The following is a 23,254-nucleotide window of genomic DNA, read 5'->3' on the forward strand; positions in this document are numbered from 1 at the left end:
TGGGTACACCAGTGAGTAACACCAGGGGTCGGGGAGAACAGTGGGGCAAACTGTCCCAACAACCGGTGAAAGTCGCTCTGCTGCTCTGCGGTCAGTGTAGGGGAGAGGATCACACCTTCCACTGACCCATCACCTTCCTTGGCAGACAGGAGGTCAGGGAGAGGCTCACTCTCCTCTTCCACCCCGTCATCTGTCGCCATGAGCACGCTGACTTCGGACCTCTCGAAGTGGGGTTTGAGGCGGTTCACGTGGAGGACCCTCAAAGGGTTCCTGGGAGCCAGCAAATCCACCAGGTAGGTGACATCACTTTTGCGTTCCACCCCCTCAAACAGCCCAGTTCACTAGTCCTGCAAGGCACAAGGTTCCACTGGGGCCATGACCCAAACTTTTTGTCCAGGTTGAAATTCGGCCAGAGTGGCATTCTGGTCATGCCACTTCTTCATTTCTTCCTGGCTTGCTTCCAGGTTCGCCTGAGCGAGTTTCCTGAAGCTGGCAGTTTTGTTTCAGAAGGCCAGCATGTAACTAAACACATCCTGGGGAGTTTTCCTGGGAGCTGCCTCCCAGCCTTCCTTCCACAAACTTAAAGGTTCTCCCACAGGGTGACCAAACAGGAGCTCTAAGGGACTGAACCCAAGAGACTTCTGTGGTACCTCTCTGTGTGCAAAGAGAAGGCACGGCAAGAGGACGTCCCACTTGCGCCTCATGGGTTCCGTTAGACCCTTAATCATGCCCTTCAAGGTCTGGTTGAATCTCTCTACCAGACCGTTACCTTGTGGGTGGTAAGGAGTGGTGAGCTTGTAAGTCACACCACAGTCCTTCCACAGGGATGTCATATACTTAGATATGGAGTTGGTTCCCCTGTCAGAAACCACCTCTCTGGGGAACCCCACTTGGGAAAAGATCTCCAGTAACGCCCGGCCCACCACTGGTGCAGTCGTTGTCCTGAGAGCGATTGCTTCTGGGCCCCGGTTGGCTTGGTCCACCCAGACCAGGATGTACCTGTTGCCCATGGTGGTCTTGGGATCTAGTGGCCCCACAATGTCAATCCCTACCCTTTCAAAGGGTGTTCCAACAACTGGAAACGGTTGGAGAGGAGCTTTGACCTTCCTCCCACTCTTACCACTTGCCTGGCAAGTTTGGCAAGACCGGCAGTGTCCATCTGACTGCCTTCGCATTTGGGGCCAGAAGAAGTGAGTGACAAGCCTGTCAAAGGTCTTGTCCTCTCCCAAATATCTTGCCAAAGGCACGTCATGAGCCAGACCCAGTAGGAAGGTTCTGAAACGCTGGGGTACCACCAGCACACTGGCTGACCCAGGTTCAGCGACCTTAGGCTCACTATACAGGAGATCATTCTCCCAGTAGATTCAATGTGATCCGCACTGATCACCACCAGCTGCCTGGTCTGCAGCCTGCCGCCTCAGACCCTCTAGAGACGGGCACTCTTTCTGCTCCTTGCAGAATTCCTCCCTGGTGGGACCCCTTTCTTGCTGCCAATGGGTCAGCTCAGAGATGTCCCCCAGTTCAGCTACCTGCTCCCCTGTAGGCACCGGGGCGTCCCCCTCATGGTCCGCCTCCTTCCGGTCCATAGGAACTTAAGGGCCTGTTTCCGCAACCCTTGCCCTTTCTCTTGGCAGGGCCTTGGGCCACTATTTCAGGCTCCAAGTCCTCTTGACCACCCTCTCTGGCCTCCATTGACCGAGTGGACACGCATGCCCACTCTCGCAACCCGAGCATCTCCAAGTGAGACCTAAGCTCAACATCCTTCCACAAGGACTGCTCAAGGTAGTTACCTAGCAGACAATCTACAGGCATGGAAGGGCTCCAAACTACCCTCAAGGGACCAGATTCCCCCCCCCCCCCTCCCCCCGAAGGGAACCTGCGCCACCAGACACTGGCGCTCTGAATTGTCTACTGCAATAACTTGGTGGAATGCCCCTGGGACTACCTGCTTCTCAGAGACCAGGTGACACCGGACTGAGGTCACACTAGCTCCAGTATCTCTGAGAGCCTCTACCCTTTTCCCATTGATGGTCACCCAGGTGCTGTATTTCTCTGTGTTTGGGGGCACCTGGTTTCCTGGCACCATCTCACTGTCCCCTATTGAGACGAGGGTCATTTCTGCGGGGTCCCCACCCTCCTGTATGTACTCCTCCTCCTCCCCAAGCGCTACACTAGCCAACACTTTGGGCTGCCCACCGGTGGGTGGCTGAGCCCCCTTTGAGCACCTGGGGTCCCCTTCATGTGCCCCACCTGGTCACATGCAAAACACTTGCGGGGACCGGTCTCAGCATGCTTTCCTGACGAGACCCCTTGTAGGAAAGTGGCTCTGTATATACTGTTCCCAAATAGGTACAGTGTGTACAGAGTCCACAGTCCCCAGAGGTTTGGCAGAGGCTAAAGTTAGATATAACCTTATCTCTAAAGTGGTAGCTTGGTCGAGCAGTAAGGCAGTATCCGAGGACAGTGTAAAGCATTTGTTGTACACACACAGTCAGCAAATGGTCTCCCACACACTCAAGAACTGAACTCTAGGCCAATAGTTTGTATATAAAAATATATGGTTGTTTTATTTTAGAACCAACAATAGGTATCAAAATATACTTTCTCAGAATGAGATGCTTTAGTTAAATACTTTTCAATAGGCAATTTTCTTTTGAATGCAATAGTTACAGTTTGTTGCAATTGGCAACACAAGTCAAACACAATTATACATTGAGCTCAATGGGAAATTCTAAGTAAATGCAATTGATTACTTTCAGGATTACTTTTCTAACTCCAGGACTGGATCCTAGATTCAGTCCTGGGACATTCCTCGAAACAGGTGAGTAAATACGTTTTAGTTACTGTTGTGATTTTTTAGCAATATTTTGGCATTTTAAAAGTTGACACTTAGAAACCTTTTCTATTAAAATCACCAATGTTATCCTATGGGAGGAAATTCACTTAGCAGGTAAGTGGGGTTATGGTCACTTTTTCTAGCTCAGTGTTGGATCCTGGATCCAGCACTAGTGTACCACCTGTAAGCAGTTGAGAGAATGCGTTTAGGTTATACAGGCGATTTTTAACGAATATTTGTAAGTTTGCAAAATCGACACTTGGAAACTTTTTCAGCAAAAAACAGGCAATGTTATCCTATGGAAGGAAATTCAAGTTGCAGGTGAAGTATATTCTCGTTACTTTTGTAATCCAGTGCTGGGCTCCTAGGCTCAGTACTGGGACATCTATATAAAACAGGTAAGTAATTAAGTTTTCACAGTTGGTACGATTTTTAAAGAATATTTGTAGTTTGCAAAAATCGACAAGAAATTTCACAGAAAAACAGTCAATGGTTTCCTATGGAAGAAAATTTAGTTAGCGGTAAGTATGGTTGTAATTACTTTTCTGGGTGAGTGCTGGGCACCAAGATCCAGCACTGGGATCTCTCCTAATAGCAGGTGGGTATTTTCGATTTCGTTACTCGGTTAATTTTAGGTGAATATTTTAAAGTTTAGAAACTCCACACTTAGAAGAATTTTCAAGTGAAACCAGTCCGTGTTACCCTATGGAAGAAAAGTGAGTTATCGGTTTTTGGGTAAGTACTCGACTGGCAGAGTTATGGTTCTGAGAATAGACTTGGGGGTCTCCCAGATTCAGGTAAGTACAGTTACACCCTCAGCGGCACAGGGGCAGCCGGGTGCAGAGTGAGGTAGGCCCAATGTTATCCTATGGGAGGCAGGGGGCCCGTGGTTGGTGGCTGCTGGCTAGCAGGCCACACGGCTGTGGGAGTTGGGCTCCTGGTCACTTGCCCGGGGCAAATGGGGAAGTAGGTTAGAGTAGAAGTTGCACTGCCAGGGCCACTCAGGCGGCTGGGTGCTTTTGAGCCGTCGGGCGCTCAATGGATTGCAATGGAGAAGCTCAAGAACGAACAAAGGCTGCAAGCTCGGGGACGAAGATTCTTCAGGTGCGACCACCACTTCGAGAGGTAAGTTGGGTAGTTGGAGGATAGGTAGGTACCCAGGAGTTGGGCACAGGGGGCCGCAGGGCGCCGGGTGCAGGGGTTCCTTTTGGTGTCGGGAAATCTTACCCTCTGTTCATCGCGGTTGGGGGGGTCCCTGGTTCTGAGGCTGCAGGCGTCGTCAAGAGCGTTGAGGTGGGTCCTTGGGTGCCAGATTCGGGGTCTCAGTCGCCGGGGGTACGTCCTCGTGGTCTTTGTCCACTCCAGCACAGACCAGGCTTGATGGGTGCAAAGTGTGCAGGGTTCGCGGTTCCTGACTGATGCCAGGGGTCAGTTACTTGCTTTGAGCAGTGCCACTGCTCGTGGGAGTCCCAGATGCTCAGAGTCACAAGGTAGCCAGGTCCTCCGGGGTTTGTGAGGTTGCTGGCCACGGGAGATGCCGGAATTTAGCAGGAGCAGGTTCGAGGGTCGACAGGCAGGTAGGGCAGGGGCCAAAGCAGTTGTTGTCTTCCTCTTGTTAGCAGCTGCACGGCAGGTCTTCTTTCTTCTTGATTATCTTTGCTGTTTCGTAATCTGGATCTACGGAAGGAAGGTTCAGGGTGCCCCAAAATACTAGATTGAGGGGTGTTACAGGTAGGTAAAGGACAGGGACCCTGCCCTGTGGTGGGTACACCCCCCATCCTGCCACTCTCCTGTGGGAGGGGGGCAGTAGCCTAGTTCTGATTGGGCAGGGCGTCCCATCTACAAGATGGCAACAGCCCGGAGATGTGCTTCACTTCGCCTTCCCCACCTGAGGGGTGGGGTTGGCAGAGGCTGGCACAACCCCTTTCCTTCCTTGGGGTTTCCGGCCAGTCTTCCCGCCAGAGTGGAGGTCAGAACCGGTAGGGGCCAGTTGCTGAGTACAGCAAGTGGCCTGGAGAAGCTCACAAAGGCGGAATGCCTTTGAAGCTTCCCCTGCCCATCCTGGGGGAGGAGACTTAGCACCTCACCCAGGATGTGCATTGTTGTAGGCCAAGGAGAGCAGATGGCTCTCTACCCAGGGGGTCGAGCAACATGTCTGCTTTGTGGCAGCCTAGGCAGCCCCTCAGACAAGACGTGAATTGTAGGTTAGGTTCAGGGAGCATCTCTAAGATGCCCTCTGTCGTGCATTTTACAGTAAATCCCACACTGGCATCAGTGTGGGTTTACTGTGCTGAGAAGTTTGATATCAAACTTCTCAGTCTTTAGTGTAGCCATCATGGTGCTGTGGAGTTCGTGTTGACGACCTCCCAGCACCATATACTCTTAATGGCAGCACTGCACTTAGTGCCCAGGAATGGACCTGGGTACTGTAGGGGCAGAGGGCTCATGCACCTGTACCCACACCACTGGCATAGGGCACCCAGCTAGAGGGGTGACTGAGGTATGCCAGGGCAGTGTGTGTTGTGGGCATGGCACACAGGGATGTGTGCCATGTCGACTGTTTGTTTTGTTCTGCACCAAGACACTCAGCCTGCAAAGGGGGGGGGGTGTGGGGGTGTGTGGGGGTGTGTGTGTGTGTGTGGGGGTGTGTGTGTGTGTGTGGGGGTGTGTGTGTGTGTGTGGGTGTGTGTGTGTGGGGGTGTGGGGGTGTGTGTGTGTGTGTGTGTGTGTCTCTGTGTGTGTGTCTCTGTGTGTCTCTCTCAGTCAGGGTACAGGGCCTCTAAGGGTGGCACAATAAGTGCTGCTGCCCTTAGGGGCCTTCTCTGGTCACAAGGTCCTGCATACCATTTACCAGGGCCTGACATGTGACCAGTGATGCCAATTGGGTTTTGGCTGTTAGGCAGTTTTTAGGGAAGGAACACAGGCCCTGGGCACCTGATTGGCAGGAGCCCAGGGCACAACAAGGAAAAGTGCATCAGTTATCAGGCAAAAAGTGGGGGGGTTACTGCAACAGAAACCCACTTCCTTACACCCCTTGTTTCTCATCTTCGAGGTGATGGGAACCTTTACCCTGGGTGTTAGTTTGGGGCCCTTTAGAGAACTCCTGTGCTTTACCCTTGTCCCCCCACTTTTCTGCTGGGGTCCCTGCCCACCTTTGGCTGAGTCTCCCCCCCAAACGCTTTCTTGTGGACCCTGGCGCTCACCCAGTGGTCCGCCTTCATAGCAAGCTTCCTAGGGTCAGTCAGCTTACTATCAACTAGGTGCTGCTGCAGATCTGCTAAACCTAGACTAGACAAGTGCTCCCATGCAATCAAATTGTAGAGCCCCTGAAAATCTGTCACATTACTGCCCTTCACCCAGCCATCCAGTGACTCGCAAAATACATCCACATATTCCAACCAAGTGTTGGCATCAGACTTCTTACTGGACTTGAACTTATCCCTGACTTTTCAGGGGTAAGACCATACTTGGTGAGAAGGGCGTCCTTCATGTCTGGATAGGTGAGGTGATGCTCCATACCCAAAGCTATTAAAGTATCCCTTGCTTCTTCTGGGAAGAGAGGCCACAATCCTGCTCCCCAATTCTCCTCAGGGACCCCATTCATGTGGATTGCTGCCTCGTACCCTTGAAACCACCTTTTTATGTCACCCCCCTTCTTGAATTCCTTGCCTACATTCTTAGGGATGTCTACAATTCTGTCTGCCTGTTTTGACGAATTGCTGCCACCATCTGAGCTGGGCCTACTTCTTAGCTCCAGCTCCTTAAGACCTCACTCATGGTCTAAGAGCATCTTCCTTTCCTCCATGGCTATTCTTTTGTCTTCCCTCTCACTTTCTATCCTGAGTTTTTCCAACTCGAACTTCCTTGCTTCCCGCCTGACCTCCAGCTCCTCTGGGGACAGGCTACTGCTGCCTGTCCTGGAGGGTTCCTCCCCCTGCCCCGCCCCCCCACCAAAAGCACATCCACCCTAGGAATAGGCTCCTTCGCCTCTCCACTGAGATCACCAGATTGCCCACTTGCATCTCTGGCTGCTACCCAGGTCCTCAGCGCCTTTTGTAGCTCGTCCTTCCTAGTGAGGCCTCTGACTTGGACTTTTAGGTTCTTGCAAATTGATTTCAATTCCTTAACATTGTAGGCTTCCAACCTGTCCTCCTCAAAGGCAATTTCCAGGGATGCAACAGATGATGCTCTTGATTCCGGCATGATGAAGTAGCAATTTCAAACTGGCGAAATCAAAAATAGGCCAAAAAGAAAAAGAACTAGCATGTGGCATGTAATGGTCTGTGATATGGTAGTAGTGCACACCAATCGCTGTAAGTCCAGTGCAAACGCAAGTCCTATCCTCACCGCCGACAACCAAAGTTAGAAATGGGGGTCTCTAGTTGGCAAGGGCTTGCACCTTTGTCCAAATAGGGACCCTTCTTCCTAGTTAGGATAAGGGAGTTACACGCCTAAAATAACCCCTGCTCACCCCCTTGGTAGCTTGGCACGAGCAGTCAGGCTTATCTTAGAGGCAGTGTGTAAAGCATTTGCACATAACCCACATTAACACAGTGTAATCAATACAAAAGGACACCACACCAGTTTAGAAAAATAGCCAATATTTTTATATTCTTTAAGACAAGACCAAAAACGATAAAAATCCACACTCCAGTACCTAAAAATCTACCGTTGTCAAAATAAGCTTTAAAACAGTTCCTTGATGTCTATAGCTCCATCTGTGGCTACCACGGCGTCGTGAGCAACCAAGTCCAAACAGTTCTGGCTGATCGCGGGCCAGCTACGGTGTCTGGACGACCCGCAAACAGTACCTTTTAGAAATGCAGGGCGCCGGCGACCTCTTCGTTGAGTTTCCTAAAACACGACGTCCGCAGACGTTGGGTCTGGAGGTCGGTACAGGAGTTGTCGGGGCCCTCGAAGTCACACGCGTTGCAGGTCGATCTCCTCTCTGTTGGGATCAGGAGCACTGGCTTTGGCAGGCGTCGGTGAGTGCTGCGGTGCAAAGTGCAGCGGTGCGAGGTGCGGTGCCCTCAGGTCGCAGTGCGAGCAGCGGCTTGGTGGCGGCGTCAGATGGCGTTGTCGGTGAGACCAGGGTCGCGGTGCGAGATGAGTGCGGTGCGACGTGTAACTTTACGAGCGGTGCCCTCGAACCATGGTGCAAGCAGTGACGTTGATTTCGGCATGGAGCGTCGTCAACGCGAGGCGGTGCGGAGTGCGGTGTCCACAGGTCGCAGTGCGAGCAGAGGCTCGGTGGCGGCATCAGCAGGTGTCGTCGTTGAGACCAAGGTCGCGGTGCTCTCTGTGGTGCCGTCAGGACATGGAGTCGGCAGCGGCGTCGTAGACGTCGAGTTGCTTTTCCTCTGTTGCAGCACAAAACACACAGTCCCCAGTGCTGCAGGCAGAAGAGCTTTAAGTCTTTGCTGTTCCTGAGACTTCTTGAACAGGGGGCAATCTCTACATCAAGCCCTTGGAGAAACTCACAAAGCAGATTGCTGAAAGTTAAGTTCAGTCCAGTCCTTTCACTGCCCAAGACAGAAGCAGCCACTGCAAGCCAACAATAGCAGAGTGGTAGGTCCTCCTCACAGCTTCTCCAGCTCTTCTTCTTGACAGTCTTCTTGATCCAAAAGTTCTAAAGTTCAGGAGTCTGGGCCCCAATATTTATATCCCAAAATCCTTAGATCTCTAAGGTGGAGAGTGTCTGTGCTCAGCCAGAACCAGTTCTGCCTTCTCTGGTGTGATTTCCTGGCAGGAGGTGGAGACAGCATTGTCAGAGGCCCTTTGAGGTGCAAGGAACTCTCCTCCCCCTCCCCTCATCGCAGCCCAGGTCTATTCAGCCCTTTCCTGACCTACCTATACTATCTGGAGCCCCTCCTGCTCCCCAGCCTTCTGTCATCCAAAACCCAGACGGGCAACCCACATTCCAGCAGAGGCACATGGGATGACTGAGCAAGAAAATACCTACTTTCTAAAAGTGGTATTTTCAAACACAGAATGTAAAAATCACCTTCACTAAAAGATGCATCTTTTTAGATTCTGATTTCAGGCATACTAAACTCTATCTTCCACCTAGTACCCAGGGCCAGTTATGTTTATAAGATGTTATAAACAAACTTCCCATTCTTTCCTATGGGGAACAGGTAGCCTTGCAATAGTGAAAAACGAAATGGGATGTAATTCACTATCAGGCCATGCCACACACACCAGGGCATGTCTTACCCTTTAACATACTCTGCACCCTGTCCACAGGGGTACCTTGGGCCTACCTTAGGGGTTGCTTATATGTAGAGAAGGGAAGGTTTAGGGCCTGGCAAGTGGGTGCACTTGCCAAGTCGACATGGCAGTTACAAACTGCACACAGACTCTGCAATGGCAGGTCTGAGTTGCCGTTTTTTAGGGCTACTCACGTGGGTGGCACAATCAGTGCTGCAGGCCCACTAGTAGCATTTGATTTACAGGCCCTGGCACACGCAGTGCACTTTACTAGGGACTAACAAGTAAATCTAATATCCAATCATGGAAACACCAATACATAACACAATTTACCACAGGAGCACTTGCACTTTACCACTGATCAGCAGTGAGAAAAGTGCGCAGAAACACTACGCCAGCAAAAACAGAGTCAAAACCGGGAGGGCAGAAAGCAAAAAACTCAGGGGAAACACGCCAAAAGATGCCAAGGCTAACAGTGAGGCACCCTCATTTGAAAAGATTGAGGTGATCCTTCTCGATCTGTCATTTAAGCTGAAGTTCTGGGGATAGGTCAAGGAGTTTGAAGTACAGATTTACATGGCCAACGTTGAACAGTCACACCAGCAAGGGCACCACCCTATTCAACAAGTAAAATCCCTGTGGCACAACTTCCAAAACCGTTAGGTAGCCTAGAGCCCCTCTAAAGTACAATGCTTTCACGTTTTATAAACACCTTGCTGGCAAGTGTTTATATATACTCTCAGTTCCCTTCAGAGGTTGTCTCTGGAAGCTTTTCTGATGAGGGGGGCGGCTGTTTATAGGGTTATATTAGAATGCATTTCCTTTTATGCTGTGGAGGACCTGCTAGTACAGGGTGTTGGTTTGATGTGGTGTCTGTTGTAACATGCTTGCACTGAATGTTTGTATCACAGTCGGTCTATCAATCCCTGTGCACCAGCTTTTCACTGCATCAGTGTGCTTTCTCTAACAGTTTGTCGATGTATAAACATTTCTGATCTGACATTTCTTATAATAGGCTGTTAGCTCCCTCCATTTATTTCCTGCAGGCGCCTGATTCACAGAGGTTTCATATGTTTTACAATCCTAGGTAGTTCAGCACACCCACAGATACTGGTGTGTCATGTTTTATGAGACATATTTTTGGGTGACCGGGCTCTGTCTAATGCATGTATGCGAACAAGCATGCACATTTGAACCTGCCCTGCATAGATGTATTTTTAGAAGTTTATTTCCGATTGACTTCTCTACTTTTGAGTCAGGACTTTTATTAACTCATAAACTGACAAGTAAGCCAAGCAGAAGCCGAGAAGAATGTGTAGTCGCCTAGAGTGTGGCAGACTTCAGCCGATTCCTTCTTGGAAACAGATGATCTCTGCATACAGAATTAGTTGATTTGGGTTCCTATAGATCTGAATCGTATGGGTCTCTAAGTGTTCTGGGAAGGCAGAGGCAGTAGCCAGCGCTCCCTGTAATCTTGCTAACATACACAAGTGCGGTGTTTCAGAATACACAAGGAATGCCATCCTCTTTACTATATCAAGTTTCCTTTGACACTACCAGATGGGCTGTTTCAGTTGGTCCCTGCAGTTTTTCGAGACGCCCTCTACTAATTATAGGAGGCCCACGTGGGTAGCAGCCAGGCATTTGAATTTGAATAAGTTGATTTGGAACAATCAAATGATAACTAAGTGGCACATTTTGTAATTCTATTTTTTTTCCTGCGAAACAATTATTTTGCATCATTTGCTCCCGCTTAGAGCATTATGAAATAAACTCTTTACCAGGAGACTTGCTCGTAATGTGTGTGTGTGTATATGTATATATATATAGATCAGTAGCGGCCTGTGGAGGGAGTTCGGTGGGGCAGTGAGGCGGGGGAGGGGCAGGGTGGGGAAATGTAAACACCGGACTATGGATGAATGGAGGTAAGTACACATTTAAATAAATAAAACGAATTTCGTTACGCGCTCTCCATTGCATTTTGCGCCTCACCTCCCCACCGAACTCCCTCCACGGGCCACTACTGATATATATATATTTTTTGTTCACTGAAAAAAACAAAGGTTGCAGAGATGTTAGTTAGGAGATACAATGAAAATATATATATATATAGATTCACTGAAAAAAATAAAAGGTTGCAGGGATGTTATGGTTAGGTTCACATTTCAACTATAGAAAACCATGGAAATTGAGCAGTTATAGTTACCTGAGCTAACTGTAACTTATGCTTCCGCAATGCACTGCTTATGACCTTGCATATTATATCTGTCTTGACATGGTCAGTGACATCACTGATGACATCTCAAATGACATTACTGAGGACAGCAGTTCGGGCTGTAGACTTGTTCAAAAGTCCTATGGGAATTAACATGGGCCAAACGTGTTTTGGGACCCCCCCCTCCTTTTTTTCTTAGTCCCCGCTTCACACATTACCCCGAAACTTTCAGCACAGCAGCTGAACCAACTAAAGTAGAAGTTTTTGAAATTTTGTGAAGATTCATCAAGCTGGGACAAAGGTATTGGCAAAACAAAAAACTCTTCCTATGGAAACTAGATTCTAACGATAACTGCTTACTGGCAACTGCCAATAGGTAATATTAATATATAAAATATATATATATATATATATATATATATATTTCTTTTTTGCACGGAGTACTTTACAAATATGGCTTCTCATAGGGAAATCATTTCTGAAGCATGCAGCGCAACATTAAATATTGCAAAATAAGAAGACCAAGTACTGTGAATTTTAAAATGCACCACATGGCTCTGATGCCATTCTTTTAAGATAAAGATTTGAAAATTTAGAGATTGGATTATATCCACACATGGACCTTGTATAATCGAGGGTGGGTCTCCATGAATATCAGATGTTGTTGCTTCCTAATGTAGTCCTGGAATGTCGGATACCTAGAAATCAGTACCAACCATGAACTTTTGAGTGCAATAACGAAGCTTGCAAATTATTTTAGTTTATATCTGTTCCAATTTGGATGTCCCTGCAAAGTTTGAAAATTCAAAGACCGTAACCTGTCTTGAGTTTCTGGGTGGGATGCTTTACAGGTTCCTGCGTGATTTTGATATCCAAAGCCCACTTTTTATTCTTTCCATATATATTTAGTGTTAGACCTGTCAGCCCTTTGGGTGGTCCCTCCTCATCATTATTTATTTTGTCCCACTTTTGCCTCAACCCCTGTTTGAATTTTTCCTTTTTGGGAACCACCAGACTTTTTAGTGTTGCTGCAGATTCAGGGAGCCACTTTAGCTACCCCTGAAACTTCTGTCTGAGGGCCTGGAGCACAAAATGGTGGCCACCTGTGACATCACCAGCATCCACTGGAACCTACCAGCACCTTCCAGAACATTCCAGGAGATTCCAGAACTCTGTGACAGTTGGAGACCGTTTAGAATGTTGGGAGGATAAGAGAGGCAGTTGGCAGTTGGAGCTGGCAGTTGGCACCTGACTGGTGAAGAGAGAGGAGCACAACAGTGAAGGAGGAAGGAGTGAAGCAGCAGGGGTGGAAACTTGTGCCTGGAGTGGGGTCCATAAACCCACCCTTGATACTTGTCCCTACTGATGGATCCCAGCCTATAGCCCTGTGTGGGAAGAAGACAGAAGAAACTTATCCTAAGGACCTGGACAGCAGGAACAGGCCTTAGAACCAAGAAAACAGCAAGATTCTGACCTGAGAACTGGTTTCCCTGGAGTCCGGCGTCGAGTAGCCTGAAGACCTGGAGCCCGAGGTGGAGAAGCGGCGCTGACTGAAGTAGCAGACGTCGTACCCGGAGCCGCCTGAGGTCGTGAGAGGGCGCCGACGGAGGTCGTGAGGAATACCAGAGGTCGAGGAGGAAGTGAACCGAGGTCGAGCGAGCGGCGTCATCGGAGGAGTGAAGTCCGCCCTCCGGAGTCGTCGGAGACCGAGGTAGAGGAGCACCGGAGGTCGGGAGTGAGGATCGCACTCCGGAGTCGCCCGGAGCCTGTGAGGAGGAGCACCGGAGGTCGGGGGTGAGGATCGCACCCCGGAGTCGCCGGAAGTCGACATCGAGGCCAGGCCGGCCGACGTCATCGGAGCCGAGAGCGCCATCGGACCGGAGCCGCCCGAAGTCGACATCGTGAAGAGACTGCCCGACGCCGTCGAATCGGAGGTCGAGATCGAACCGAGGCCACCGACATCGGACCGGAACCGCCTGCCGGCGTCGTCAAAGAACTGACATTGTGCCGAGGCCGCCGAGACCGAACCGGAACCGCCTCACGGCGTCGACACGACTCCAGCGGCGTCGGAACATCAGAAAAAGGGCAGTAAGTGGAGTAGAGGGCGCCTAAGGCCCTGTGGAGACCTGAGAGACTGCTCTAAGGGGCTAGGGAGGTGCTGAAACCCACCTGACTGTGCCTGGGGTGAACTGGGACTAACCTAGAGAGGTTGTGTGGAGAGAGAAAGCCAGGGCACTGGTGTACCCCCCTTGGATCTACCTCAGATTAGGCCTCAGCCTTGTCCCAGCCAGGGAGTAGCCCCCCTCAAGCCTTCCACAACCCTACAAGCTGTGCCTGGGCCAAATCAGCCCTTAAGAATTGAAGTGTCATCTGATTACATGAGTGTTGCTGTATACTTTTAATTATTTATTGGGGATACTGTATTTCTTGAGTTTTTACCTATTTATCGCTGCACTATATTTATAGGTCCACAGGACTTGATGGTGTACAATATTCATTGGTACAGTATTTATTGCCTCAAAGTATTTAATTGTCTGTATATATTGCACTTGTATTTATGCCCTGTTATTTATGATCACCCCTATTTATTTCATCAGACAGCCAATATTTATTTGACCTGCACTAATTGAAACTTGTATATTGTGATTGACCTATTTATTTTTCCAATCAGCAACTAAGAGAAAAAGATAAAGAAGAATATTTTCATAATTTTTACGGTGTAGAGTCGTTTTTGGAACGGATGCACGCATGGTTATTGTATGGGTATATTGTATGCTTAGCACTGCGCCTGTTTCCTGACCACTCGAGCCAAGCTACCACAGTGTGTTCGGGGAGTCCACCACCACCCTGCGGAGTGGGAGTGGGCTGTTTCCAACATAAATTGGTGTTCAGTGGTGGGATAGAGCTGTGCCTACATATACTCAACAATAACTGTGGGTAGTCCATAGGCCTACACCGGGAGTTTTCTCAAGAGCGGCCTTCCTAATTGTGGGTTTTTGTTTTTTCCAAATTTACTCTGGTGGTGGGAGGAGGTATTACTAAAGGTACCCCCCTACATTGTTACTGCACAAAACCTGTCCTCTAACCTGAGTGGGCAAGATGGAGTTTGTACTAGAAAATCTAGAAACGTACACTGTGGCCCAACTCAGGGAGTTTTGCCAGCGGGAGGGGGTGTACTGTCCCCCAGGAGCAAAGAAGGGTGCACTCCAAACCAGCTTAAGGGCTTGGGGGGAGGCACGCCGAGAAAGCAAGGCTGAGGAGGAAGACAGGGATGGAGAGCCTGACCCCGAGGGGGCTGAGATGTACCAACCTGAGGTGGGGAACCTGTCAGCAGGGCCCAGGACACTTTCTAGGAAGGGCAGCACTGTCTCTAGTGGGGGCTTATCCGAAGTGGAGTTAGCAGATCGGAGGGAGAAAAGACAGCTCACATGGGATTTAGCAAAGCTGGAGAAGGAGAAGGAGGAACAGAGGTTGGCTCATGAGACGGAGAAAGAGAGGATGGCTCATGAGATAAGACTGAAAGAGATAGAGCTTCAGATCCTAAGAATTGGAGCACCAACTGTTCCTAATGGTGGCAGCCAAATCCAAGAGTCCACCAGGGAACCCAAACCTTACCTGCCAAAGGACATAGTAGCTAGCTATGGGGCGGGTGACGACATCGCCAAGTGGCTAGCAGCCTATGAGGTCTCGTTGAGGGCCCATGGGGTTCCAGTGAAGTACTGGGGAGGGGGATTGTATAAGTACATGCCTCCAGCTGGTAGGGATGCTTTATTGGCCCTCGAAGAGGATGAGCAGACCCACTACCCCACCATGAAACTGGCGCTCATCAGAAAGTTTGGACTAACACCTGAAAAGTACAGACAGAAGTTCAGGGGTAGTCACAAGCTGGGCACACAGAATTGGGTGGACTTCCTGGACTATGCAAAGAAGGCACTGGAAGGTTGGATTCAGGGCAGTGAAGTAAGGAACTACGAGGAGCTGTTTGACCTAGTACTGAAGGAACACCTACTCGAGAAATGTTTCCCTGAACTGCGGCAACACCTGGTGGATAGCAAGCTGACCAGCCCCCGGAAGCTTGCTGAGGAGGCGGACATTTGGGCTAGTACCCGGGTGTCCACAAGGGGGACTGGAGGGGATACTCAAAAGGCCGGACAGGGCGCCCCCCAGAAGAAAGAAGGAGGGGAAAAGAAAAAGGAGTTCTCCAAAGGCCCCCAAAATAACTTCCAAGGGAAGGGAACAGGATTCACCTCTAAGGCTAACCCACCCAGAAACCCTAATCCTGGCCAGAGTCAGCAGCCAAGGGTTGTCCATTGCTACGAGTGCGGTGGCGTTGGACACTATAAAGGAGACCCGAAGTGTCAGAAACGATCACCCCCTCCCACTGGAGGAAAGCCCCCCGGAGTAGCTAGTGTAGTGCTCGGGGAGGAGATGCCCTTAACTAAGGGAAGGGAGTGGGCGGGTGTCACTTTAGTGTCCCTGGGAGAACGGGAGATGGTTCCTAAGATCCAGGTGCCCGCAAATACCGCAAAGTATGGGCAGTGGATCACCATCAACGGCCAAAGAGGGGAGGCTCTGAGAGACACAGGAGCCAGTATGACTATGGTGCGTAGCCAACTGGTGTCTCCAGAGCAGGTAATTCCCGATGTACTCCACCCAGCCGCGATGGCTGACGGCAGAACAGGTCACTATCCAGTGGCCGAGGTTCCCTTTGAATGGGGGGGGGTTGCAGGTTCACTTCGAGTTGCCGTAAGCCCTGCCGTGCCAGTCGATTGTCTGCTGGGCAATGACATGGAGCACAACGCTTGGAAGGAGGTGGAATACCGGACTCACACCGAGATGCTGGGTACACCTGACTGGGCCTGTGTTAGCACAAGGTCCGAGACTACCCGAAGAGGGAGTTCATTCCGGCTGGAGCCTGGAACAAAGGCCCAGCCAGCTGCCAGTCAAGGGAAGAACCGAGGACAGGAGGAGCCTGCCTCGGCGTCTCCACCCCGTAGGACGGATAGGCCACCGGAGGTGGTGGACCAGGAGTCTGCGGAGGGGGACGTTACCAACCTGGAGGACCTACCCATCCCGGCCGAGTGGCACGTGGAGGGAGGCCCGTCCAGGGAGGAATTCTGCCAGGGCCAGAGGGAGTGCCCTACCCTTGAGGGGCTGAGGCGACAGGCCGAAGCCCAGGCAGCAGGGAACGTTGGAGGGAACTACAGTGTTTACTGGGAGGATGGCCTCCTCTACAGTGAACCCAAGGCACCCCTACATGGATCGTCACGAGCCTTGGTAGTTCCTCAACGTTATCGAGCCTTCCTTCTGGAGTTGGCTCACGAGATACCATTGGCAGGACACCTGGGGCAAGACAAGACCTTCGCCCGTCTTGTCCCACACTTTTATTGGCCTCAGATGAAAGTGACGTCCGATACCTACTGCCGGACATGTGTGTCTTGCCAAGCCAGTGGGAAAACAGGGGTGAAGCTGAAAGCTCCCCTGGAACCACTTCCTGTCGTTAGCACCCCCTTTGAAAGGGTGGGCATCGACATTGTGGGTCCATTAGATCCACCAACTACAGCTGGTCACAGGTTTATCCTGGTTCTGGTGGATCATGCCACACGGTACCCAGAGGCAATACCTCTGAGGACCATAACAGCACCTGTTGTGGCTAGGGCCCTGATGGGAATCTTTACCCGAGTGGGTTTTCCCAAGGAAGTTGTGTCCGACAGGGGGACCAACTTCATGTCAGCGTACATGCGGGCCATGTGGAAGGAGTGTGGAGTGACCTACCGGTTCACGACTCCTTACCACCCCCAGACCAATGGTCTGGTGGAGAGGTTTAACAAAACCTTAAAAGGCATGATCAGAAGTCTGCCTGAAAGCCTGCGGAGGAAATGGGACGTCCTCCTACCCTGTTTACTTTTTTCCTACAGGGAAGTGCCACAGAAGGGAGTGGGCTTCAGCCCCTTCGAGCTTCTGTATGGGCACCCTGTACGCGGACCTCTTAACCTGGTGAGAGACGGATGGGAAAGAACTCCCAGAAAGCTCCCCCAGGATGTGGTGAGCTACATGCTGGCCTTCCGGAGCCAAATGGCTAAGTTGTGGAAGCAAGCTTCTGACAACTTGGAAGCCAGCCAAGCAGTAATGAAGGCGTGGTATGACCACAACGCTCACCCGGTGGAGTTGGAGCCTGGCCAGAAGGTGTGGGTGATCGAACCAGGAGAGCTTAGTGCCCTCCAGGATCGCTGGTCAGGACCCTTTGAGGTGTTGGAGAAGAAGGGTAAGGCTACCTACTTGGTGGACCTGAAGACCCCTCGTCAGCCCCTGCGGGTGCTGCATGCCAACCGCCTCAAACCCCACCACGAGAGGCCCGAAGTCATCTTGATGATGGTGACTGACGGAGGAGAGGACGTGGAAAGCGAGCCTCTCCCTGATCTGTTTGCGTCTCAGGAAAAGGATGGGTCGGTGGAGGGAGTGATTCTCTCCCCATCTCTAACTCCTGAACAGCAGGAGGACTGTCGCCAGGCCCTGGGGCAGTACTCTGCGTTGTTCTCCCTTGTCCCGGGTAGGACTCACCTGTGCGTCCATGACGTGGACACAGGAGACAGCCCACCTGTGAAGTCCAAGATCTACCGGATGTCAGACAAGGTGAAGGCCAGCATTCATAGTGAGGTCACTAAGATGCTGGAGCTAGGAGTGATTGAACCTTCTAGCAGCCCCTGGTCCAGTCCGGTGGTGTTAGTACCGAAAGCTGCACCACCGGGTGCCCAACCAGAACTGAGGTTCTGTGTGGACTACCGGGGACTGAATTCAGTGACAAAGACTGATGCACATCCGATCCCTAGGGCGGATGAATTAATTGACCGGCTGGGAGCTGCCCAATATCTAAGTACCTTTGACCTTACTTCGGGGTACTGGCAGATCTCTTTGACTGATGGAGCAAGGGAAAGGTCAGCCTTCTCCACGCCCAATGGCCACTACCAGTTCTGTGTGATGCCCTTTGGGCTCAAGAACGCACCTGCCACGTTTCAGCGCCTGGTAAACCAGATCCTCACCGGAATGGAGAGTTTCTCTGCTGCTTATCTGGATGACATAGCCGTCTTCAGTAACAGCTGGGAGGATCACTTGCGTCACCTGCAAGCTGTTCTCCAGGCCCTGAGACAAGCTGGATTGACGATCAAGGCCAGCAAGTGCCAGATCGGGCAGGGGTCGGTAGTGTACCTTGGACACTTGGTGGGTAGGGGAACGGTGCAACCCCTCCAGGCGAAGATCGAGGCCATCATGGCCTGGGAACCCCCCAAGACACAGACTGAGGTCCGAGCATTTTTGGGCCTCACGGGATACTACCGCCGCTTCGTGAAGGGGTACGGTACCATCGTAGCCCCCCTCACGGAGCTCACGTCCAAGAAACAACCTCGACGGGTAGTCTGGACGGAGGCTTGTCAGCAAGCCTTTGAGAAATTGAAGAAAGCCATGTGCGAGGCCCCGGTCTTAAGGGCCCCAGACTTTTCCAAGAAGTTCATTGTCCAGACAGATGCATCAGAACATGGCATTGGGGCAGTGTTATCGCAACTCAACGAAGAGGGTCTGGATCAACCCGTGGTCTTCCTATCCCGGAGACTACTTCCCAGGGAACAGAAGTGGAGTGCAATAGAGCGTGAAGCCTTTGCAGTGGTATGGGCTCTGAAGAAGCTGCGGCCATACCTGTTTGGCTCGCACTTCCTTGTTCAGACCGACCACAGACCCCTTCGTTGGCTGATGCAAATGAAGGGGGAGAATCCCAAGTTGTTGAGGTGGTCTATTTCCCTACAGGGGATGGACTTTCAGGTGGAACATCGGCCTGGAGTGGACCACGCCAATGCAGACGGTCTCTCAAGGTATTTCCGCCTTAGTGATGAGAACTCCCAAGGGGTTGGGTAGCTCTCCCCACTTTCAGCTGGGGGGGACGCGTGTTAGACCTGTCAGCCCTTTGGGTGGTCCCTCCTCATCATTATTTATTTTGTCCCACTTTTGCCTCAACCCCTGTTTGAATTTTTCCTTTTTGGGAACCACCAGACTTTTTAGTGTTGCTGCAGATTCAGGGAGCCACTTTAGCTACCCCTGAAACTTCTGTCTGAGGGCCTGGAGCACAAAATGGTGGCCACCTGTGACATCACCAGCATCCACTGGAACCTACCAGCACCTTCCAGAACATTCCAGGAGATTCCAGAACTCTGTGACAGTTGGAGACCGTTTAGAATGTTGGGAGGATAAGAGAGGCAGTTGGCAGTTGGAGCTGGCAGTTGGCACCTGACTGGTGAAGAGAGAGGAGCACAACAGTGAAGGAGGAAGGAGTGAAGCAGCAGGGGTGGAAACTTGTGCCTGGAGTGGGGTCCATAAACCCACCCTTGATACTTGTCCCTACTGATGGATCCCAGCCTATAGCCCTGTGTGGGAAGAAGACAGAAGAAACTTATCCTAAGGACCTGGACAGCAGGAACAGGCCTTAGAACCAAGAAAACAGCAAGATTCTGACCTGAGAACTGGTTTCCCTGGAGTCCGGCGTCGAGTAGCCTGAAGACCTGGAGCCCGAGGTGGAGAAGCGGCGCTGACTGAAGTAGCAGACGTCGTACCCGGAGCCGCCTGAGGTCGTGAGAGGGCGCCGACGGAGGTCGTGAGGAATACCAGAGGTCGAGGAGGAAGTGAACCGAGGTCGAGCGAGCGGCGTCATCGGAGGAGTGAAGTCCGCCCTCCGGAGTCGTCGGAGACCGAGGTAGAGGAGCACCGGAGGTCGGGAGTGAGGATCGCACTCCGGAGTCGCCCGGAGCCTGTGAGGAGGAGCACCGGAGGTCGGGGGTGAGGATCGCACCCCGGAGTCGCCGGAAGTCGACATCGAGGCCAGGCCGGCCGACGTCATCGGAGCCGAGAGCGCCATCGGACCGGAGCCGCCCGAAGTCGACATCGTGAAGAGACTGCCCGACGCCGTCGAATCGGAGGTCGAGATCGAACCGAGGCCACCGACATCGGACCGGAACCGCCTGCCGGCGTCGACACGACTCCAGCGGCGTCGGAACATCAGAAAAAGGGCAGTAAGTGGAGTAGAGGGCGCCTAAGGCCCTGTGGAGACCTGAGAGACTGCTCTAAGGGGCTAGGGAGGTGCTGAAACCCACCTGACTGTGCCTGGGGTGAACTGGGACTAACCTAGAGAGGTTGTGTGGAGAGAGAAAGCCAGGGCACTGGTGTACCCCCCTTGGATCTACCTCAGATTAGGCCTCAGCCTTGTCCCAGCCAGGGAGTAGCCCCCCTCAAGCCTTCCACAACCCTACAAGCTGTGCCTGGGCCAAATCAGCCCTTAAGAATTGAAGTGTCATCTGATTACATGAGTGTTGCTGTATACTTTTAATTATTTATTGGGGATACTGTATTTCTTGAGTTTTTACCTATTTATCGCTGCACTATATTTATAGGTCCACAGGACTTGATGGTGTACAATATTCATTGGTACAGTATTTATTGCCTCAAAGTATTTAATTGTCTGTATATATTGCACTTGTATTTATGCCCTGTTATTTATGATCACCCCTATTTATTTCATCAGACAGCCAATATTTATTTGACCTGCACTAATTGAAACTTGTATATTGTGATTGACCTATTTATTTTTCCAATCAGCAACTAAGAGAAAAAGATAAAGAAGAATATTTTCATAATTTTTACGGTGTAGAGTCGTTTTTGGAACGGATGCACGCATGGTTATTGTATGGGTATATTGTATGCTTAGCACTGCGCCTGTTTCCTGACCACTCGAGCCAAGCTACCACAGTGTGTTCGGGGAGTCCACCACCACCCTGCGGAGTGGGAGTGGGCTGTTTCCAACATTTAGGAACTGGGTGGGGGTTCTTGTCGATTTCTAAATCAAGTGTTTACTTTATCTTAATCATTTGGTTTTGTTCGGAAGGTGAAAAGATAGCGGCAATAACAGTGAGGTTACTCTTGTAAGGAAACACCACTTTCGTATGGTGCAAATGCATATTTCTACTGGTTTCTGCTTTTGAATTCAATTGCAGCATTTTTATTCACTGTTTCCCGGAGTCTAACTTCCTGTAGCTACCTTAGTCTGTTGATTGATAATTGTGAGAGAATTCAAAAATGAAAATCTGTTCCTTGGATTAAGATGATTATGATCTTCAAGGGTGGTTCCTGCGTAAATGCTGATCATCTGCCTGAAATCATTGTTGTGAGCTGTATAAGTGACTGTGATGTCCAGTGAGCAGTCTGCAACGAGGTAACTACCAGCTTTCTTTTCCACCCTTGCAGCCCGTACGCTTGGCTCCTGAGCGGGAGTTCATCAAGTCAATGATGGCGATCGGGAAGCGGTTAGCCACTCTGCCCACCAAGGAGCAGAAGACCCAGCGGCTCATCTCTGAGCTGTCGCTGCTGAACCATAAGCTTCCGGCCCGGGTCTGGCTGCCGACTGCCGCCTTCGATCACCATGTCGTACGAGTGCCCCACACCCAGGCCGTGGTGCTGAACTCCAAGGACAAGGTAGGTCCTGTCTGAGCAGGCTCTAATCCTCTTGGAAATTGAGAAGATTATCTCCATCAGGCAGGAGCTTTGTGCCACCAAGTTCAATGGAAAATGCACACTCACTGGGATTACGGAGGATTGGGATAATGCCTGTCAGGGTGGCTGGTCATGGACTGCAAGGGAAGCTTGAGATGACCTGTAGAAAGGGTCATGCCTGACTACAAACATTGGAGAAATGTTATTAGTATTGTTATCCTCACGCTGCACAAATAACTCAGGTGTTGCATCTTATGAAAGCACAGAGGGTGTGTTCTCTGTAAACATGGGCAGCTCTGGTAGACGTCTGGAAACCTTTAGAGAGATGAATCTCAGGGACATTAGGTATAACAATATGGATTTGTGCACAGTTGTCATTAGCAATGTTTATTTATGACTCGACCTTTAATTGCAGCAACTGCAATGTATGGGCTACAAGATCTACGTGCCCTGTTGCGTGGCAGAGGCGTGTCTGTCCCAGAAGCCCCAGGTCTTCTGTGTGTGCTGGATGAGTTATTAATGGAGTCCAATACCTGCCCTGAATTGAGGTCAGATGGGGCCTGTGTCTGTAGTCCCAGTTACATACAGCCTCGATGTTAACACTGCTTTAACAGGTTGAGCCTCTGTCCTGCATCTAAGATATTGTTCATTCTTCTAAGTAGAAAAAGAAGATCTAAGCAGATGTTTCATCCAGCCTGGACAGACTTTCCAGTTCCAGTCCTCTGTACAGAATAGTCACAGCCATGCCAAGCCAAATGCTCCATTGCCCTTGCCCACGTCACCCACAGCACTTTCCTGTGGCACTTTTGTGTCCACATGAGATGAAAGTAATCTTTTGGTCTAGGCTGTACTCGATTTTCTAGAACTCATGGGGTTGCACCAGCCCACCTTAAACCAGTTATAGAGGCAGGAGGCTCTTCTTAGCCTCAGACAGGCGCCTTTACCCAACACTAAGGCTGCCTTGAAACACTCCTAATACCAGCCAGGGAATTGTATCCGCGAATAGCGGTGGCTTCTCTCATTTGCAGTCGAGCTATAGCTTTTGCCTATTTTAAGTCCATAAAGAAACAAGCAGTTGTCTGAGAATTGCTACCTGGCAAAATATTTTCCTCTGCACAAACTGTCCCCAAACAGTGCATTTGGTGTCGCAGTTTGCAGTACAACTCCATGCTGTTTTGCTGCACACAGGCCAGTTTAAATAAGATGCAGTGGCTACCTTAGAACGACAGTGAAATATATAAAAATGCAAACTGAAATCGTGCTTAATTGAACAGATGAGATGTGCAGCCAATATGTCTCTCTAGGTGCTTAAAAATTCCCACAAACCTCATTCGTGATTTTGGGCTGATTGTGCACCCCTGAGCAGCTGCAACAGCGTCCGTGTATGCTTTGCTTAACCAAGTGGGCCTGCGTGTCCCGTTCTGCTTAATAATAATAAAAAGACTGCCATGTAAGCCGACAGCTAT

The 23,254-nt window shown here is 50.6% G+C and overlaps 1 protein-coding gene across 2 annotated transcripts in view; it reads left to right on the top strand.

Moving 5' to 3' along the window:
* The window catches only part of PI4KB (phosphatidylinositol 4-kinase beta), a 180,449-nt gene that overhangs the window by 121,274 nt on the left and 35,921 nt on the right, over positions 1-23,254 (top strand). For both annotated transcript variants that reach the window (XM_085639212.1, XM_085639210.1), the window contains one exon: positions 21,543-21,770. In XM_085639212.1, the coding sequence (XP_085495338.1) occupies positions 21,543-21,770 (228 nt within the window). The remainder of the gene's footprint in view (positions 1-21,542; positions 21,771-23,254) is intronic.

The sequence above is a fragment of the Triturus cristatus genome, chromosome 12 (genome assembly GCF_964204655.1).
Source record: "Triturus cristatus chromosome 12, aTriCri1.1, whole genome shotgun sequence".
NCBI lineage: Eukaryota > Metazoa > Chordata > Amphibia > Caudata > Salamandridae > Triturus > Triturus cristatus.